Here is a 19,417-nt window from a genome sequence, read left to right as displayed (position 1 = left end):
CCAGTCGCTATTGCAGTGCCGGGAGCGGTGGTGTGTTTATCTCCACCATGTTTGGTGAGTTTGCAATAATTGCTTTTACTATCTGCAAAGGTTGACAGAAATTTTGACACCTAGTATGTGCTCAATTAAATTGTGTTGATGAAACAAATGAGCAATAATCCCTGCCATAATAAAGTTGAGGAATCTGAAATACAGGAAAGTAAAAAGGAGGGCATATTACTAGTGCAGGCAGAAGGCTCAGGACCCCTGGATCCCAATCCAATGGTCTTTTGCATGTAATTGCTCATAAATATAAGGAGCTTATTTAAAAAACTGTATGGATTATCCTTCAGTCCAAAGTAAATGTCTTCTCGAGCACAGGGTCGATGTGTTTGATTTTATTGTGTCTTCTCACCGCAAGGAGCACAACCATGAGTACTTAGTAGATGCCCAAAAAGCAAGTTCGGCATTAATTTGGAAACAAATGTCTGGATAGAGAAGGCTTGGCCTTCCTTTCATGACTGATTCTAGAAAGCTGTATTTTTTGGTCTACTCGTTATGAAGTAATTTATCATTTAGGATTTCATCGTGAAGAAGGGGGCAGTGTCAGATTCAAGAATAATATTAAAGTATTTTTTTTTAATTTGCTAAGTGAAATTATAGGTAACAAGTGGAAAAATAATTGAAGCAAAAGGCGTGAGTTGTCACATCTAAGCACTGTTGTAGGCACTGCACAAAATGTGTGCTTTATATCTTTTTAACAAAGTAGGCCATTAAGTGTGCAATGCTAAGAGGAATTGTATCTCACCTATAAGTACAAGTGAATCTTTTAAGCTCCAAATCCCCACATATAGACAATTTACTGTGGTAATCAAGACGATGCACACAATTTAACTTCAGTACCATCTGTAACTCTACTGGTATTTTAATAATAATGAATAAAAATATATGTTGGCAACAAAAAGATACTTGAGGTGGAATCATTTTAAAGGGTCAATGATAATTTCTCAAAAGCTGTTTAAATATCATATTTACTTAGAATTCTCTGTTGTGCCTTTACCTTGTAATTAATATGAGAGAAGACCTTCAGTATTTAACTGTATACATATATTGAAGAGCATATTATCTCCACTTCTTTGAATTGGAAACATCAAATAAGATGTTTGTCCACGCAATTATTAACAAGGAAATAAATGTTTCTTTAATTTTTCTCTTCTTAGCTTTTTCCTTTTTCCCTTTTTCTGTTTGTCTGACTTTTCCTCCTGAGTGGACAGGGTTTGGCTAGGGAGAGTATTGCAGGTGGAAAGAAGAAAGGCAAAAAAGAGAAATTCAAATTATCCTGAAAGTCACAAACGACTCCTTATCAATGTTTTTCTGTTGTCCAGGAAATAAAATAGTGTATTTCATGTGGCAGAAAAGAGGTCATCTATTATAACAGTTGTTATAAATAGTACTACTACTAATGGGTACCTGCCTTCTGCAAAGGCAGAGAACTGGCCTGGTGGTCACCTACGAACAGGAAGGAAACCTGCATTTTGCTCCTGGCTGGTCAAATAATTAACTGAATAGTCTTAGGCAGCCCTGTCATTTCCCTAAGCTCCCCTCATGCCCTCATATGTAAAGTGAAAGGCTTGGATCTTATAATTTCAGAGGTTCCTCCTGGTTCAGGAATCCTCTTAATCTATGAATGTAAAGCTAAGTCATATGCAAACAGGACTAGGAGTATTTAAACAGCTACTGGATGGAAAGAGCTAAGGTGCTTTTGGTTATACCCACAGAAGTAGATTTTCACTTAGGGGATCAGGGGAGCCAGTAGTGGCCTTTGTGTTATAAAGAAAAAGAATACATATGACAGCAAAGTTATTTGTTGAAGAATAATGGGGAATCAGAAACTATATATGAATAGGGGGTTGCATTTTAAAAATAACCTTTTATTGCATCAAGTTTTCCTATAACTCTTTTAGAGAAAAGACTCGCAAAAGTCTTATAAAAATCTCACTTTAAAAATATTCTACTAGATCAATGCATCTATGAAATTTGGTTCATTCTTGGAAAGTGATTCCTGGGAAATCAATACAATCTGTGTCAAGTTGTGTGTCCCATTGGAAGTGGGCATGAGAGAGGTCTTTCAGTCTCAATTTATTTTTCTTAAATTTCAAACACCTTTCTTCAGATATCAGTTTCTTCACCCCTTCTTCTTTTCTACATTAAACACTGATGAATATTCAGATATACTTTTGGATGAACAGAGTGATGGATTTAGCATTGTGAGGACACACCATTAGAAGTCTGAGATGCGTGTAGAGACTGAAATGGAAGAATACCACAGCTTTGCTTATTGAAGGCTGCAGGAGCATTGGGGCACACATTTTTTTTCCTTGCTCCCCAGTCATGTGTTTGGGGTGATACTGACCCAGTCTCCGCAAGGCTGCAGACCCACAGAGGAGAGAATGGTCGTGTAATGTCATCTTTATGCACGCACGTGTCTTCACCCTTTTTATGCCCCCTCCACTTCACATTCTCCTGTTCATCTGGTCAGTTGTAAACCTTTAGTTTGAAAGAGCTATCTATGACACCAATTCTTGGGCAAGTTTTGTGGCAGAGAAAAAAGACCCCAGAAATAAAATCATTAAAATAGTTGCTCCCAATCACAGCAGATACTACCATACAATTGATATACTGCTTGTCATCCTCATTCTGGGCATTATACTTAAAAGGGGACATTTTCCCATCTATTCTTATTCCATCTTTAGAATGACTCTATGGCTGAATGTGGTGAAAGTGACTCTTTATTTTGCAGACAGTGAAAATAAAGTTTATTGTACCTGAATGTATTATCTGGAGTCAGCCAATCAAGAGAAGAAACAAACCTAGGAATCGGGAATCTCCCAGATCTAACACTCAGTATACTTTCCACTATTGCAGCCTATCCTGAATCACAAAACAAAAAACAAGTTTTATGGTTCTCATTTATGCTAGATCATTCTTTCTTTGCTTTAAGAATCTGATACATATTTAAAATAATACATCTGAATTTAGAATGGTTCCATCATCAAACACTTAACCCATTTGTGCCTGAGGTTGCAATTTTTTGAATTTTTGCAATCAAACCTTGGCAATGACCTTGAGCAGTAAGATATAGATAACTCCCACGTGCTTAGTGCTCCAATAATGGAACATTGGGCATAAATGGGCTTCAATTCCCATTTACTAGGGTAATTTCATAGGGACTTGCTTTTTATCAACATAGGCAAGGTTGCCAAAGTGGTTCATGCGACGCAGAGGTGACAGAGGGAAAGATTTATCTACTCTGGGAGATGGGGGGTGGTTCTTCCTTTTAGATTTGAGATTTTCCTATTCTTACTACTTTTAGGGCAGGAAATAAAAGGTTAAGATAGGTTTCCCAAAAGCCACTATTTAAATGCATAGGGTATATGAGGAAAGAAGCATTGAAAAATCTTCCTTGGATCTTTCCATAAGCATAGATTGTTTTTTATAGATTTACTAATTTCCAAAATGTAGCCACTGTCCTTAGAAACTGAGATACAAGGTAGACATCTTTCACAGAAAAAAAACAGAGAGTCGGGAATGGTAGTTATTGCCATAGGCTGACGGGCTCTGGAAGCTTTAGTTCTCCTGGAGGTCAGCACCTTATAATGGAGAGGACTGTACAGGTCTGGAAGAATAAAAAATACCACTTGCCTGAGAGTCTGGACTGATCGATTCTAATTTTACTGGCTTGGTGTGATCATAGTGAAAGTCTCCTAAATTTCCTTATCAGTTTATTTGTTTGTTTACATATCTATATTCTCAGTGGCCTCAGAGATCCTTGAGGTCTAGATTCCATTTTACCCAAACCTATCCTGATTGCCTCTCTGAGAATATGCATAAAAGGAAACTGTATAATATTGCTTGGACAGAGGTGTTTTTTGTTTGTTTGTTTGTTTGAAGACACAGTCTTGCTCTGTCACCCAGACAGGAGTGCAGTGGCACAGTCTCAGCTCACTGAAACCTCTGCCTCCAGATTCAAGCAATTCTACTGTCTCAGCCTCCCAAATAACTGGGACTACAGGTGCCCACCATCACTCCTGGCTAATATTTGTATTTTTAGTAGAGATGGGGTTTCACTATGTTGGCCGGGCTTGTCTCAAACTGCTGACCTTGTGATCCACTGGCCTCGGCCTCCCACAGTGCTGGGATTGCAGACGTAAGCCCTGTGTGTGGCCTTTTGGACTGAAATAATTTGAAATGATTAGGTTACTTCTACTATTCCATGATCATTTTAACAATTTGCATTTTTACGTGAAGATTACTAAAAAAAGAAAAAGAAGAAAATAAATTTCAGAGTTGTTTCTTGAGCAATGCATGATTGAGTTAACTTGAAACCTTAAAACATGTATAGGGGTACAGTCAATTCTGCTACAACACAATATGTGCATTTGTAAAAATGGATTGCTAATTGTACAATAAAAACTTTATAAGAAAAGATTTAGTGGAGAAGTAGGCTTAGGAGTATAATACTAAAAAATTTAATCAGTCACACATAAAAGACTATAAAAATCTAATAAAATTAGGAACAGAGTTGTATACATGCTAAATGTCTAATAAATACATAAGTGCTATATGGAATAGCTATAACACTTTACCTTAAAAAGAGCTACCATTTGCCATGCAAATGAGTGTCAGAAAAGCTGTGAATCCTTGTTAAGTGGAGGAGAGAGTGTTACCTGAAATAAGAGGATGGTTATACCTACACATCTGGATGGGTGAGGCTTAGAATGCAGCTGTGAATGTAGACACCATGTTGATGCTATATATGTGTGTGTGTGCTTTGTATGTTTCTATGGGGCTCGCTTTTTTCTGCATTCATCTGATGTTTCTTGATGACAAAACAGGCATACGCACATGAAAGATCTGCCTTATGTTGATTAAATTTTAATAAGTGATTATTATATATTGTCTTCTAATATATAAATAATGCAACAAATGTGTGTCTTTAAAGAAGTGCTTTGAGGTGTGTATGCACTTGTCTCCCGCACGTTCTGCTGGAGGAAAAATGGTACGATCTATTCACCAAATAGGTCACCAAATAGATCGCTGCCAAGACACCATATCTGTGATTTTTATGTTACTCTTCCTCAGTGAGGATCTGGCTCTGTTTTGCGTTTGTCAAATACCTCAAAGTATTTTTCAATATTTGTGTTTGAGAAAAACTCAAAATACACTTGGCCAGTTAATTTTTTAACACATTTAATGAACAATAATTTAATCCTTATGTTTCTAATTAATTTTTCTGCAATTAGCTGAAATGCTGCTTTCTAAGAATTTGTTAAATAAACAAGCATAATCCTATGTAAGTGCTCTTTAAAAACAAAGAAGCCAAACCATTTTTTTCTGAGAGACTTTACTACCATGAAGTTTACCTTCAAAGAAAAAGACACATTTTAAGTTTGTTTTAAATGACATATGTCTAGATTTCATGAAGTCATGAAATTTTTTTGTCTTGTACACATTTAATTTTATAAGACATTGAAAAATGTCCTATAAAATTAAATGTGTACAAGACAAAAAATAAGAAAAGAATGTTGGCAATATTATGTTGACTAATTGGTTGACTGATTGATCCATCCTGCCTTCCATTCTTTCCTTTCTTATTCCATTAGCTCACCATCCCATTCTTTCAACAAACCTTTATCAAAGGCTTGTTATGTACCAAATTCATTGCTAGGGCCCCACAAAGTGTGTGCCACCCAATGGAAAATACAATAGATAAGTGAATTGGTAGAAAAAACTTAGATGATCAATTGTCTTAGACCGTTTTGTGGTGCTATTACAGAATGCCTGAGACTGAGCAATTTATAAGGGACACAAATGTATTGGCTCACAGTTCTAAAGGCTGGGAAACTGAGTATCAATGTTCTGGCATTGGTGAGAGCTCTCTTGTTGCATCATCACATGGCAGAAGGCAAGAGAATGAGAGAGAGAACCCAATCCTAAAGGCTCTTTTGTTAAGGCAGCAAACCTAATCCAATGATAGTGGAACCCTCCTGGCCTAATCATCTCTGAAGGCCTCACCTCTTAATATTGTTACCATGACATTAAATCTTATCATGAGTTTTAGGAATGACAAAAATTCCAATCATGGCAACAGTATACTACGAGTGAAGAGCGGTTCCTCTCCATGAGATTGAATGGTCAGGACATCAGGGTCAACCTGGATGGGGTATATCTCCTTTGTCAAGACAAGCATCTTTGCTCATGGCCCCACCCTGTCCCACATTTAGACATCATCAAAGAAGCCTTAGAAAGAAAACTTACCATATTTAGGAAACGTTGGAAGGATAGCTAGCTGTTGAAGTGAATATCAGATTCATGATATACAAGATCTATGACTATTTGCTACTGCTTCGTGGAATAGATATAAGTTCTTAAAATAAGTAAATTGTTTTCCAGAGACTTTCACACAACTGGGAGTAAGACATTTTAAATTATCCTACTCCTCTAGACACAATTATCACGGGAGTCCTTAGGGACTGAAGATGGGAGAGTAGTCAAACAATTTTTCCCTTTTTAGTCATCTCCCTTATAGAATCATCTCAATAGCAATAGTCTGAGACTTTGATCAAGTGGTTTACTAAAGAAATGTAGGTAGTTGGGTTTAGATTGTTGGGTTTTTGAGTCAGGCAAATCTGGGTGAGAATTCCGGCTACACTATTTTCTAGCATTGAGACCTTGAACAACCTACTTGACATCTTTGAACTTAATTTTCTCCATCTGTGAAAGAAAGCTGGACCTGTCTTTCAGGGCTGCTGTGAGGCACAGATGCAGTAACACATGGAAACAAGAAGTACCTGACCTTGTTCAGAGCAGGTGGTTAATAAATGATGGTAGTTAATTTCTCAACCTTTCTTCTCATGGAATATTTATTACTAATAGAATCTGGTTTCTCTCCATCTCTCCTTCTATCTTTTAGACAACTGTGATGACCCACTAGCATCCCTGCTCTCTCCAATGGCTTTTTCCAGTTCCTCAGACCTCACTGGCATTCACAGCCCAGCTCAACTCAACTGGAGAGTTGGTAAGTAGGATGTCTGAAATCCTAACATCCAAGCACTAAATAACTACACGATAGGTGGATGGAAAAAAGTGAGCACTCGCAAATACTGAAGTCATATCCAACAGCAGTCTTCAGGAAAAGGTTTAGGAGGAGAGAAGTGAAAATCTAATGTAAGCATACCTCCAGAGCATAATACTCATTCAAAGTATGCTGGCTGGTGTTCACTCAAACCACAATATCTTTTTTTGATGATGACAAGAGGCCTTTATAAAAATTACTTTATAAGAAGCATTTGCTTTATTTTATATTTTATATACCTTATTCAGAGCAAGATATTACCATATCTAACATAAATAGATATCAAAACATATTTTATAATAAAATATTTATATTTATTAAACCTTTCTTTCAATAACTTTAATTTCACTTGAAAATTAATATGGCTGATTTTTAAAATACAAAAAACTTAATTAAAAGGAAGAAAATGTAAATGACCTGTTATTCTACCAGCTAGAAATAACTGTGATTAAGTGTATAGTATGTACCTTTAAAATCTGTGTCAAGTAAGAGCAGATCCTTAACTAATCTCTCACATGAAATGTTGTTAACAAACATGGTGTTGGATATCTAGACAGATAAGTTTTAATCAGATTTGGATGTTGACTTTTATAATGCATAGATACATAGGTAGACAAATACTGAAAAAGAGATTTGAATTATTTTAATTTATAAGAACTTTTTAGATGTCTGATAATATTTTAATATCTACTAAATATTATAAACTCTGTCTAGGTCAATAAAAATAAACACACAATTGAAAGAAATCTACTGATTTATTAGAGTTTATATTATTTACTTTTGACTGTATTTTCTATTCATATCTTAAGTAGGTTACATTAGTAGGTTTTTGCAACATTGAATCATCTTCGCATTCTGGAATAAGCCTAATTGGTTGTTGTGAGATTTTTTTTTCACACTCTAAAAAATTTAATTTGTTAGCACTTTAATGTATAATTTTAATCTCCATTATTAGTGAGACTGATTTATAGCTTTTGTTTGTATGTTTGTTGGCTGGTTGTATTGGACCTCATTTCACCAGTTTTCTATTAAATTGGGATTCATAATTAAAAATTTAGCAAGTGCCACTATTTTGTTGAGAAAGCTGCTTAAGAATAATATTCTAAAGAGTAAAATGAACAATCAAAGATTCAAAGGGAAAATTTCAATTAAACTTTTGTACGAATGACCTTTTCTGAATATTCTGTGCCAAAAATGTGATTAAGCATTTTAGTTTTATTATGACATTTAGTCCTGACAAAGTTATTGTGAGCATTATTATCTTTTACCTTCAGGTCAGGTTCCTGAGGCTCAGAGAAGCTGGTTGCATCAGTTTCCCAAGACAGCAAAGTTAGAAAGGGGAAATGCTTGAATTCAAGCCTAAATTATCTGAATTCAAAGTCCATGTTTATATTTATCCCGTTAACAAATCGCTTCACTAGTACAGATTGAAAAGGAATGTAGTAGCAAGAGAAGAAACTGAAAAACTAATCAATTGACTACAGTTCAAATGCTGGCTATTCCAGTGAAAAACCCTCTGACTGTATGAAAGTCACTTACGTCTTCTGACCTCAGATATTTTTCTGCAAAATGGCCCAGGAATGTCTGCCTTGCAACATTATGTGCAGATGAACACCAGACTTGCATATCCAAAATATCTTTCTCACAGCAGGGTAGAGAACTAAACTGAATCAGGAAGCCCACTTTCCATTTCTGGAAGAAACACAAGTCGGCAGAATTTAACACAGTTTCCAACAGAGCTTCCAGAGAAAGGATTTGTCTCAATCCCACCCAGATTGTGTGGCAGTAGAAAGCCATTACTGCCTAATAGCTCCTGGACAGTTTCTAGGAGAAGTTGTGGATCTGATCACAGGCAAGCTCTCTTTCTAACAGACAGATATTGACTGAGTACAAGCTTCTCAGCTCCAACTTATTATAATGGTTCTGCTCAATGGGGAATCTGAGGGCCTGAATCCAAGGCTAGCATGAATGTAAAGAGAGGTACACTTTTCCATTTCCCAACAAAAGTCTAAATCAGGAAGGCCAAGCCGAAGACACAGTGATACAGTTGGGATGCACTGGCCTAGAACTTATCCTCTAGTGCATATTCCAAGATGCCCAAGGGGACAGCCTCTCCGTTACTCACAGAGGCCCAACCACTGCCCTCAGCAGGAGTTAAACGCTGGCTCAGGGAGGTATGAGATCAATGGTTCTCATCCCAGGGCTGTGCCTTTGAATCACCTGGAGAGCTTTACAAGGAGCACTGCCTGAGCCCATTTTTCCTATATTCTGAATTAATTGTCTTGGTTGGGACCCAAGCGAGTGTATTGATAAAGTGAATAATCAAAAGCTTTCCAGGTGATTCTAAAATGAAACAAGAGTTGCAAATTTCTACATTGGAGGAATTCATGGGTGAAAAAATCATTCAATTAATAATTATTGAGTATCTAGTGTAAGTGAGGCATTGATTTAGATTCTTTACACATAGTTGGCAGAAATAGGCACAAACTGTATTCATGAAGAGTTGACATAGATAATACAATTACCATACAATTACAAACTGTGATACTGATCAACAGCTAACATTTGTCATTAATAATAATAATAGCGATATAATTATTCTGTTAACTATGTCCAAATATATGTGTATACTATAATAAACACATTATGTGATATATATGTGTATACAGTAAATAGATTAAAATATATAATACACAAATATATAGTTGAATATATATAGTCAGTGTCTCTCATATATGAAGAGGTGGATATATACAGGGTTGGTTATATAAATATATTCATACGTAGTAGAATTAATATATTTGTGTATATAGATGGATATTGCAACATATACATGCATACACAATGATATCAAATGTATATGTGTGTGGTATACAAACATTAAGGTAAAACTTGAAAGTCATTTATTACGAACAGATTTTGTTTCATGAGTGGATAAACATAAAATATAGAAAGTTAAGAAGAAAACTTATAATTTTTATTTATATTGGAAATATCAGTATAAAGTACTGATTTATTTTCTTCCTTTTAAATCAAACTTATGTCCTGTCTGTCCATGGACATGGCTTAGAAGCAATTATAACACTGCCTCAATGAACACCCTTTTTTAATGTGTCTTCCTTTAAAACTTCTCTGTTGTTTTACAAAGACAGGAAATATATCCAAAAGAGCAAATTGTGCTGCATGGTTTGAAATCTTGGATGCTGTCAGATATAGGTGCAGATATAAAGGAGCATCTCTCTGGATGGTGAGATTGTGTGCCTAAGAATAACATCCCCCCTCCCCATTATAAGCTGAGGCCTGGCAGCACACAACTAAAAATTCTAACACCACTATATTGAGCACTTCGCATGAGCCCTCACTGTTCCTAGCCCGTAAGGTACACCAATACTATACTTACAACAACCCTTAGGTAGATATCATTGTGATCTCTGATTCATAGGTGACACAGAGGGGAAAGCAATAGCCATGCCAGGATTTCACTCAAGAGATCTGAATCCCATGGCCATGCTGTTGGCCACAGCACGACAACACTGTCCTGCCCAGAAAGCCAGAATAGCTTCAGTGTTTGAGACAGGGAAAGCTGTGTGTCATTTTTATTAGTTCACTTACTTCCATCCTTCCTATGTGATTGAGGCATAATTGGCAAATAAAGCCGTGCACATTTACTGTGTATAAAGTGATGATTTGATATATGTATGCCTTTTGAAATGATTAACACAATCAGATTAGTTAACACATCTGCAACCTCATGTAGTTATGCTTTCAGAACACAAGATCTACTCTTAGCAAATGTGAAGCATACAATTGAGTATTATTAGCTATAGTCACCACGCTGTACAGTTATATCCAGAGAATGTATTTATTTTACAAGTGCAAGTTTGTACGTTGGCCAACATCTCTTCCTTTTCCTCACACCCCAGTGCCTGTCAACCACTGTTCTACTCCCTGCTTCTCTGAGTTCGTTTTTCAGATTCCTCATGTAAGTGAGATAATGCAGCATTTGTCTCTCTGTGCCTGGACCACTTCACTTAGCACAATGCCCAGTAGGCTTATATCTGTGATGTTGGAAGTGGCAGGATTTCTTTTTTATGGCTGAATAATATTCTACTGTATATATGCCATAAATTTTTTATCCCTTTATTAATCAAGAAACGCCTAGGTCACTTTCATATTTTGGCTGCTATGACCAATGCTGCAATGAACACTGGATTACAGATATCTCTTTCAGATACTGATTTCCCTTCCTTCAGTTATATGCTAAGTAGTGGTATTGCTGGATTTCATGGCAGTTTTATTTTACTTTTTTGAAACCTCCATACTGTTTTTGATAATAACTACACTAATTTACATTCCCACCAACAGTGTAAAAGTGTTCTGTTTTCTCCACCTCCTCACCAAAACTTACCTCCTTCTTCTTTATAATAACCATCTTAATGGGTGTGAGGTGACATCTCATTGTGGTTTTGATTTCTAATTTTCTGATGATTAGCTGTGTTGAGCATCTTTGCGTGTGCCTGATGGCCATTTGTGTGCCTTCTTTGGAAAAATGTCAATTCAGTCTTTTGCCCATTTTTAAATTGGGTTATTTGGGTGTTTTTACTCCTGAGTTGTATGTGTTATTTAAATGCTTGGATACTAACCCTTATAAGGTATTTGGTTTGCAAATATTTTCTTCAGTTTTATAGATTGCCTTTTAATTTTTTTAATCCTTTTCCTTTTTGTACAGAAGGATTTTAGTTTGATATAGTCCCACTTGTTCATTTTTGTCTTTGTTGTCTGCGCTTTAGATATCTTAGTCCATTTCAGTTTCTTATATAAGAATACCTAAAACTGGGTAATTTAAAAAGAAAAGAAATTTGTTTCTTATAGTGATAGAGGCTGAGAAGTCCAAGGTCAAGGAGGCCACATTTAGTCAGTGTCCTCTTGCTTGTGGGGACTCCGCAGAGTCACGAGACAGCCCAGGGTATCACATAGCAAGGTGGCTGAGTGCTCTAACATGCTAGCTCAGGTCCCCCTTCTTCATCTTATAAAGCCACCAGCCTCACTCGCATGACAACCTATTAATCCATTAAATCATTAATCCATTAACTGGTGTATGGATTAATCTATTTATGAGGTCAGAATACTCATGAGCTAATCAATCACCTCTTAAGGGCCCCACCTCTCAATACTGCCACATTGGGGATTAAGTTTCAACATGAGTTTCACAGGGGACAAACATTCAAGCTATAGCAGTGTCAGATCCAAAAAAAAAATAATTTACTTTAGAAAGCAATGATCCATCACTGAGTGTGCTAGGTATTTCTCCACTCTTCCTTGTTTGATACATTGGGCCACATTTTGTAGTATTCTGCCTCAATGCTTCAACTTCCAGCATGTTCTCCACCCTGACAGATTTGCTAATAGATAAAGTCACAGTGGCCTGCTCTATTTAGCCTCATCTATTCTCTCTTCCGAAAGAGTATGGTGAATCTGCCTCCTTCAGCTCTACCACTCAACACGAAATCCCTGCCCCTTCTAAATATTCAAATGCCAGATTTTACATACACAGTCTCCCTCACACACTCACAAACACAAACATGTATTCAGAACTGCATTTAAACTCTCAAAGAGTAGGTATTGGATATATATGCACTATTTTAATCCTCAGGGAATAGTTTAAAATAGGTGAGCAACAAATACTTGTCAAAATAGAATCTTCAATAAATAAAAACATAGCTCTCATACTAATATAAACTCATAGCTCTCATACAAATATAAAGTCAGCATATCGTGTGTGTGTGTGTGTGTGTGTGTGTGCACGTGTGCACTTGTGTGTGTGTGTGTGTGTGTGTGTGTATTTAACCCATTAAGGCTGGAACCAGTAACATGGTAAAGCTAATTCAGAGTATTTTTGGGAACTGCATATTCATAGACATTTGGTGAGGGTGGGGGAAGGTGGAAGAAAATAATATTGGAACAAAATTGCTAGGTGATACAAAACTAGTCAATGTATGTATTAGTCAAGATTCTCTAGAGAAGAAGAACCAACGGGAGACATATATGTATATGAAAATATTTATTATGGAAATGGGTTTGCATGATTATGGAGGCCAAGAAGTCTTATGACATGCTGTTTGTAAGCTGAAGAAGAGGGAATCTGGTGATGCAATTCAGTCTGAGCCCAAAGATCTGAGAAATGGGGGAACCAATGGTGTGACCCTCACTCTGAGGCCCAAGGCCTGAGAAATTAGGGACCACTGTTATCAGTCCCAGAGCTTAAGGACCCAAGAACCTGGAGGTCTGATGTCCAGGAGCAAAAGAAGATGAATATTCCAGCCCCAGGAAAGAGAAAGAAAATTGACTTTTCCTCTGCCTTTTTGTTCTATCTGATCCCTCAACGGTTTGTATGGTGCCTGCTCACATTGGTGAGGGTGAATCTTTCCAGTGATTCAAATGTCAGTGTTTTCCATAAACACCTTTACAGATATAACCAAAAATAACACTCTATCAGCTGTCTGGATAACCCTTAACCCGGCCAACTTGACATCTAATACTAACCATCACAATGTCTTACAGGGTTATAAAACTTGGGGATTACATCTTCTCTATCGGACACACATTTACGAGTTAGCATGTGACAACTTCACGGTATCTAAGCTCTAACCAACCAGGAACTAGCTCAACAAAATGGCAGGTTCATTTTTCTGGAGAATGAAATAATCATTAAATTGATTTGTTTAAAATTGCTCCAGGATGATGTTGAACGGTCATACTATATTTTCTCATGATTTCCAAGTTTTAGATAGTTTTTTCTTAACGTTCATATATCCGTTCGTTCATTTATCACAGTAATTTGTGAATTTCTTCTACTTAACACCGTTCAGCCTTCCAACACTTTTGTCAAGGAACATCCTGGTATCCGACCGGGTATCCCACTCAAGATGAAATTTAAATTATAAAACCATGACTTTCACAGTATCAAATCCCCCTCAAAAGGATAGATCATACTCAATAATATCCTCGTACCTCATCACTGCTGAATTATTTCACACTGATGAACACCCCTGCAAGGTTTTGGGCACCATTGAAAATTTCTGAGTCCCTTGATAATTGTATGAAACCTTGACAAACATTAAACATAAATGACTAGGGAACACTTTACTCTTACATGTGCTCAGATCTCAGGTAGGCACGTGTCTGCCTTATACCCTGTAAGAAAGTGTGCACAGCTGATCAGTTTCCCATGGCAGGAGAAGAAATCAACTCAAACATTGAAAGAAAGACGAAAGAAAAAATGTGCTGTGTAAATGATATCTGATGAACTCCCCCAACCCTAAGTAAACCAAGTTTAATGAGTTTCATCAATGAAAAACTAATTTTTCTGAGAGAAAACACACCTTTGGAAACAGCCATTGGCCTGTAAGTATTGCTATGCCAGTAAAGGTCTGGGCAATTCAACACAGCAGGAGGGGATTAATAGTTAAAACCCGAGTGTGATGGTCTCCATTCTGCTACTTCATCGATAGAAGGGATTTGCCAAATAGAATTTGTTTTCTCTCACTTCTACACACACTTCAGCCTTCATCTCGTCACACACAAAAAGAATGAAAAGCAAGAAAGGGAACTAATTACTTTTGGGAAAAAAAAAAAAAACACGACAAAATACATTAAGCTGGAGGTCAGATCACCATTAACTTGGGTTGCCAAGTCAATCTATATAATTGTGGCTTAGGACGGATCAGTGTTTGTCAAATGTGATTTGTTTTGTGGCAAGAAAGCTTTTGATCTGGGCATTAGAGTCAGCTGGGCTTCGGAGAAACACTATCAGCAGGAAGTGCAGGGGCTGGTGTTATAGCACAAAGCCACGGAGTTGTGGGTTAGGCCTTCTTGAAAATGAGGGGAAGGATTTAAGTTACTTTAGATGATTAAAAGGAAAATAGAAATAGACGTCTTTGGCCCCATGAGAGGAAAGGTTTGTATTTTTCTATCCCATGGTTGTTGTTTTTTCCAAGTAGAGTTTGCAAACAATTATGTTTATCATTTGTTCCTTGAAATTTTAATCCATCTTCCTCATTCAATATATTTTTTGAGATGCTTGCCTGTGTAAGTTGAGATTGTGTGTTTCTAGCATAATAATTTTGTTGCCATGGAGAATATGATTTCTTCTGTCAAGACATTTTCAGCTTCCTGGGCTCATGGATGGATAAAAAGATTTTAAATCCTTACCTCTCCCTTTGGAACAGATTCCATGCACACTTACCACCTCCCCCACACCACGCCCTTGGACAGCACTGGTTACAAAATGCTAAGTAAGGACCCTAAAGGTCTTCTGAAGTTGGTTTTCATCTTGATGTTATCAGGCCATCCATGAGGAGATGAGGGTTGGAAGCAAGCAGAAGTCAGGGTTCATTTGTACAATTAGCCTATCAGCTGTCTAGGGACTTGTTCCAGATTTCAAGGTGAAAATCCTGGGAATCCAATTTCACAAGCAACACTACAACATCTGCTCTCTGGAGACAGCACTAGTCTTCTATCTGGATTTGTTAAGCCCCACAGAATATAGATCTAATCTAATCTGTTTTATTATATATATGTATATATATATATATATATGTGTGTGTGTGTGTGTGTGTGTGTGTGTGTGTGTATGTGTGTGTGTGTTTGTGTGTGTGTGTGTGTGTATGTGTGTGTGTGTGTGTATATATATAATATATAATTTATCTGAGACAGAGTCTTGCTCTGTCACCCAGGTGGGGTGAAATGGCATGATCTCGGCTCACTGCAACCACCACCTCCTGGGTTCAAGCAATTCTCCTGTCTCAGCCTCCCAAGTAGCTGGGACTACAGGGGCATGCCACTACGCATGGCTAATTTTCAAATTTTTAGTAGAGACAGCGTTTCACCATATTGGTCAGGCTGGTCTAGAACTCTTGACCTTAGGTGAACCACCAGCTTTGGCCTCCCAAAGTGCTGGGATTACAGATATAAGCCACCATGCCCGGCCTCTAATCTGTGTTAAAAGACAGTAAGCTATGCAGAAATTCGTCACTGGATACCCCCTCTCCCTGTGAAACACCCTTTTGTCTTTTCAGTGCCTTTCTTGTCCTGTGCCCTGTCCCAGCTGCCCCAGGCAGGGTAGGCATCCAGGTCTATGCTTTCCTCTGGTGCATCACACTCTCACTCCTCACTTGACTTGTGTATGGTGGGTAGAACCTGGGACATCCACCAGAAGCTTGTTACAAATGCAGAATCTTGGCTTCTACCCAGAACTCCTGGATCAGAACGCATTCTTTTACAGCTCATGCATCTGCAAATTGAAATTTGAGATGCAGTATCCTAGAGTATTGCTAAACCTTTGTTCTTTCAGTTCTCAACTCTATGACTTATTTTTGGATCTTAGGGGTAAGAGAGAGTAGAAAGAAATCAGAATTGGCTAAGTTATTACAAAAAAGGAACTGGGTCAAAAGCTTTGGTTCTTCATTCCTATCATCACTTTAGCACTCTGGTATATTTCTTATTTTTTAAGATGGGGAAAGAATCAGAGAGGTTAAGTCAGTGGCCCAAAACTACACAGCTAATTTTAGTCATGCTTGAATTTGAATCTACGTTTGTCTACATGACATTAATCGATATCTTTATTCATGTTGATGTGAGATCTTAGTATGAATAAAGGTGCTCTTGACATAATTAGCTTTCAGGTAATTTTGGTATTCCCTTAGGGTTCTCAGCATTTTAACTACAAAGAATAGATTTTTTTAGACATCAAGGAAGAAAGAGAAATCTATATATCTTGCCTTTTTCCCCTAAAATCAAACTGTGGCCTAATATGCCTAAGGGAAAAACTAACCTTGACCTGGATATTTAAACAGTGCCCCAGGCCTCTTCTTTCACTAGGACAGCTATAGATCATTGAAAAATACAGAACAGAAACCTTCTGCTGTTTAATAGGAGCCTTGGGACCCTGTCTCAGATGGAGACAAATCCAATGTGATAGCCCTCTCTTCAGGCTGGCTAATTGCAGAACCAAATGACAAGGAGGAGGAGAAGGAAGGGGTTTGTAGAAAATTTTTTACTTGCTGATACTTGAAAGATTTAGACATCACCAATTGGCACAAAAAGAGTGCCAAGAAAGAGGAGAAATCTATGTACTTCATCCTTCACTTATTATTATTATTATTAATTTTCTGATTGCAAGCCACTTCCTTTGAAGGGCCAGGTTAAGATGACGTCTAAATAGCACTCCATGAAATGCAGTGAACTACCACTTTGATGTTTCTTAGCACTTTGCAAAGGGACAAGAGCTTCTTTAATTCTTAGTTCATTGAATTTAGCTTAAAGCATTGTAACAAAAATATAATAATAGAATTAAGAGCATGATTATCAGTGACTTATATTTGCCCAGTAATTGGCGGTTTACAACGGCAATTTACAATGTTTTCAGTGTGTGTCACATTTAGGAGGAAATAAGATACATTCAAACAGAATATTGTATGGTCCGTGCTTTTCCTTTGTCTAACCAGGAATAGCTAGAAGGAGTTTCCTGGATATGTTTACCCCTGTAGAAGTCTTTCACTTAAACATCATGGAAATGTCCTTAAAAAGATGAGTTAAGGCTTACTGGACTCACCATGTGAAGTGAAAATGGTAACATAACAAATACCAATGAACCAGAAAATTGTAGTTGATATAATCCTTTAGTTCATCTTTCTCCAGATTTGCAACTAGAATACTACTTTTATGGTGATCTCCTCCTCATTTCTCCTTTTGAATATCTCACTCTTGGCTTATTTCAGTTATATTCATCTATGCAATTGGTTGATCATGTCTAGACTTTAATTTTCTCTCTCTCTTTTTTTTTTTTTTTTTTTTTTTTTGACACGGAATCTTCCTCTGCCACCAGGCTGGAGTGCACTGGCTTGATCTGAGCTCACTGCAACCTCTGCCTCCTGGGTTCAAGTGATTCTCCTGCCTCAGCCTCCTGAGTAGCTGGGATTAAGGTGCATGCCACCACGATCGGCTTATCTGTGTATTTTTAGTAGAGATAAGGTTTCACCATGTTAGCCAGGATGGCCTCGATCTCTTGACCTTGTGACCTGCCCACCTTAGACTCCCAAAGTGCTGGGATTATAGGAGTGAGTCATGGAGCTCGGCCTGGACTAATTTTCTAACCAATGAATATGTTTCATTAAAAATCCAGATTTTATCAAAGAATATTTATCATTTGTTTTGCTAAGGACTGGCTTCTAGTGAATCTTTTCTATAAAAATATCCACAGCATTCAGAAAGCATTCTGAGGTGTCTTTATTAGTGTACTTCTGTGTGTAGATAACAGAAAATCTAACTCACACTGGTTGAAAAATATTCAGTTATTCAGATTAGTCACATAAAGATTGAAAGGCATTCATATTTCTATTTCTGGAACAGGGTGGTTAGAAGGACCTGTACCCTGTAATAGTTTATTAAGCTAAATACTAATTTTGTGAGACTTTTTGTATCTATGTTTTTTTTTATGTTACAAAAGGATTAAAGCTAAACATTAATTATTAAAACAAAAGGAAAAATCTCAAAAAGGGCAGTCTCCAGGACTTGCAGATTTAATTCAACAATGCCATCCTCAGTGGCAGCATTGTCCTGGAACTGATAAGCTTTCCCAATAGCTCAGCCAGACTCACAACATTCTGGAAATCAATGAGACCATGACCTCCTGTGGCTTGTTTTTTAAGCTATCAGAGTGTGAGCCCTGGAATAGCAGCATAATGAACATCTTCTAGGAACTTGATAGAAATGTAGATTATCTAGACTCACACCAATCTACTAAATTAGAAACTCTGGCAGTAGAAATCTCTGTTTTCCCAAGTTCCTTAAGTGACTCTGAGGCTCACAAGTTTGGGAACCACTTTTTACAGCACTGAAACTCTTCAAGGATCCAAGACCCAGGATTGCCCTTTCCTATTTCATCGGCAGCCGTAATTTGGTCATCCGTCCAGTCCTGAAACAATCATAGTCAAAGAGACCAGATTTACCATCACTGAATTTAGATTAATCATCTGATATGAAGTAAGAGAGTAATCAATCATGTCTGTAAATATTCATTCTCTTTCCCTCTCTCCTTCTCTCGCTCTTTCTTCTCTCTCTCCTTTCTTTCTCTTTTTCCTTTTTCTCCCTCTCTTTCAGAGTAATACAATTCAACAAACTCATATTTAATCATTTCGTGTCCATAGTTGTGATACCTGTGAGTGGACATATAATATTTTATCTTTTGTATGATGACACTAGCCCTACTATTTTTATAGAAGTAGGGAAATTACTTGTCCAAAG

The 19,417-nt window shown here is 37.2% G+C and overlaps 1 protein-coding gene across 1 annotated transcript in view; it reads left to right on the top strand.

Annotated features, from left to right (window-relative positions):
• Positions 1-19,417, top strand: part of CNTNAP5 (contactin associated protein family member 5) — an 851,907-nt gene that overhangs the window by 180,528 nt on the left and 651,962 nt on the right. Inside the window, exon 2 of the mRNA XM_032260961.1 lies at positions 6,953-7,057. Coding sequence (XP_032116852.1) covers positions 6,953-7,057 — 105 coding nt within the window. The remainder of the gene's footprint in view (positions 1-6,952; positions 7,058-19,417) is intronic.

Source organism: Sapajus apella, unplaced genomic scaffold (assembly GCF_009761245.1).
Source record: "Sapajus apella isolate SASKATOON/1434 unplaced genomic scaffold, GSC_monkey_1.0 scaffold120, whole genome shotgun sequence".
In the NCBI taxonomy this organism is placed as follows: Eukaryota; Metazoa; Chordata; class Mammalia; order Primates; family Cebidae; genus Sapajus; species Sapajus apella.
Note: the sequence above shows the minus strand (reverse complement) of the source record. Positions and strands in the feature narration are given on the sequence as shown.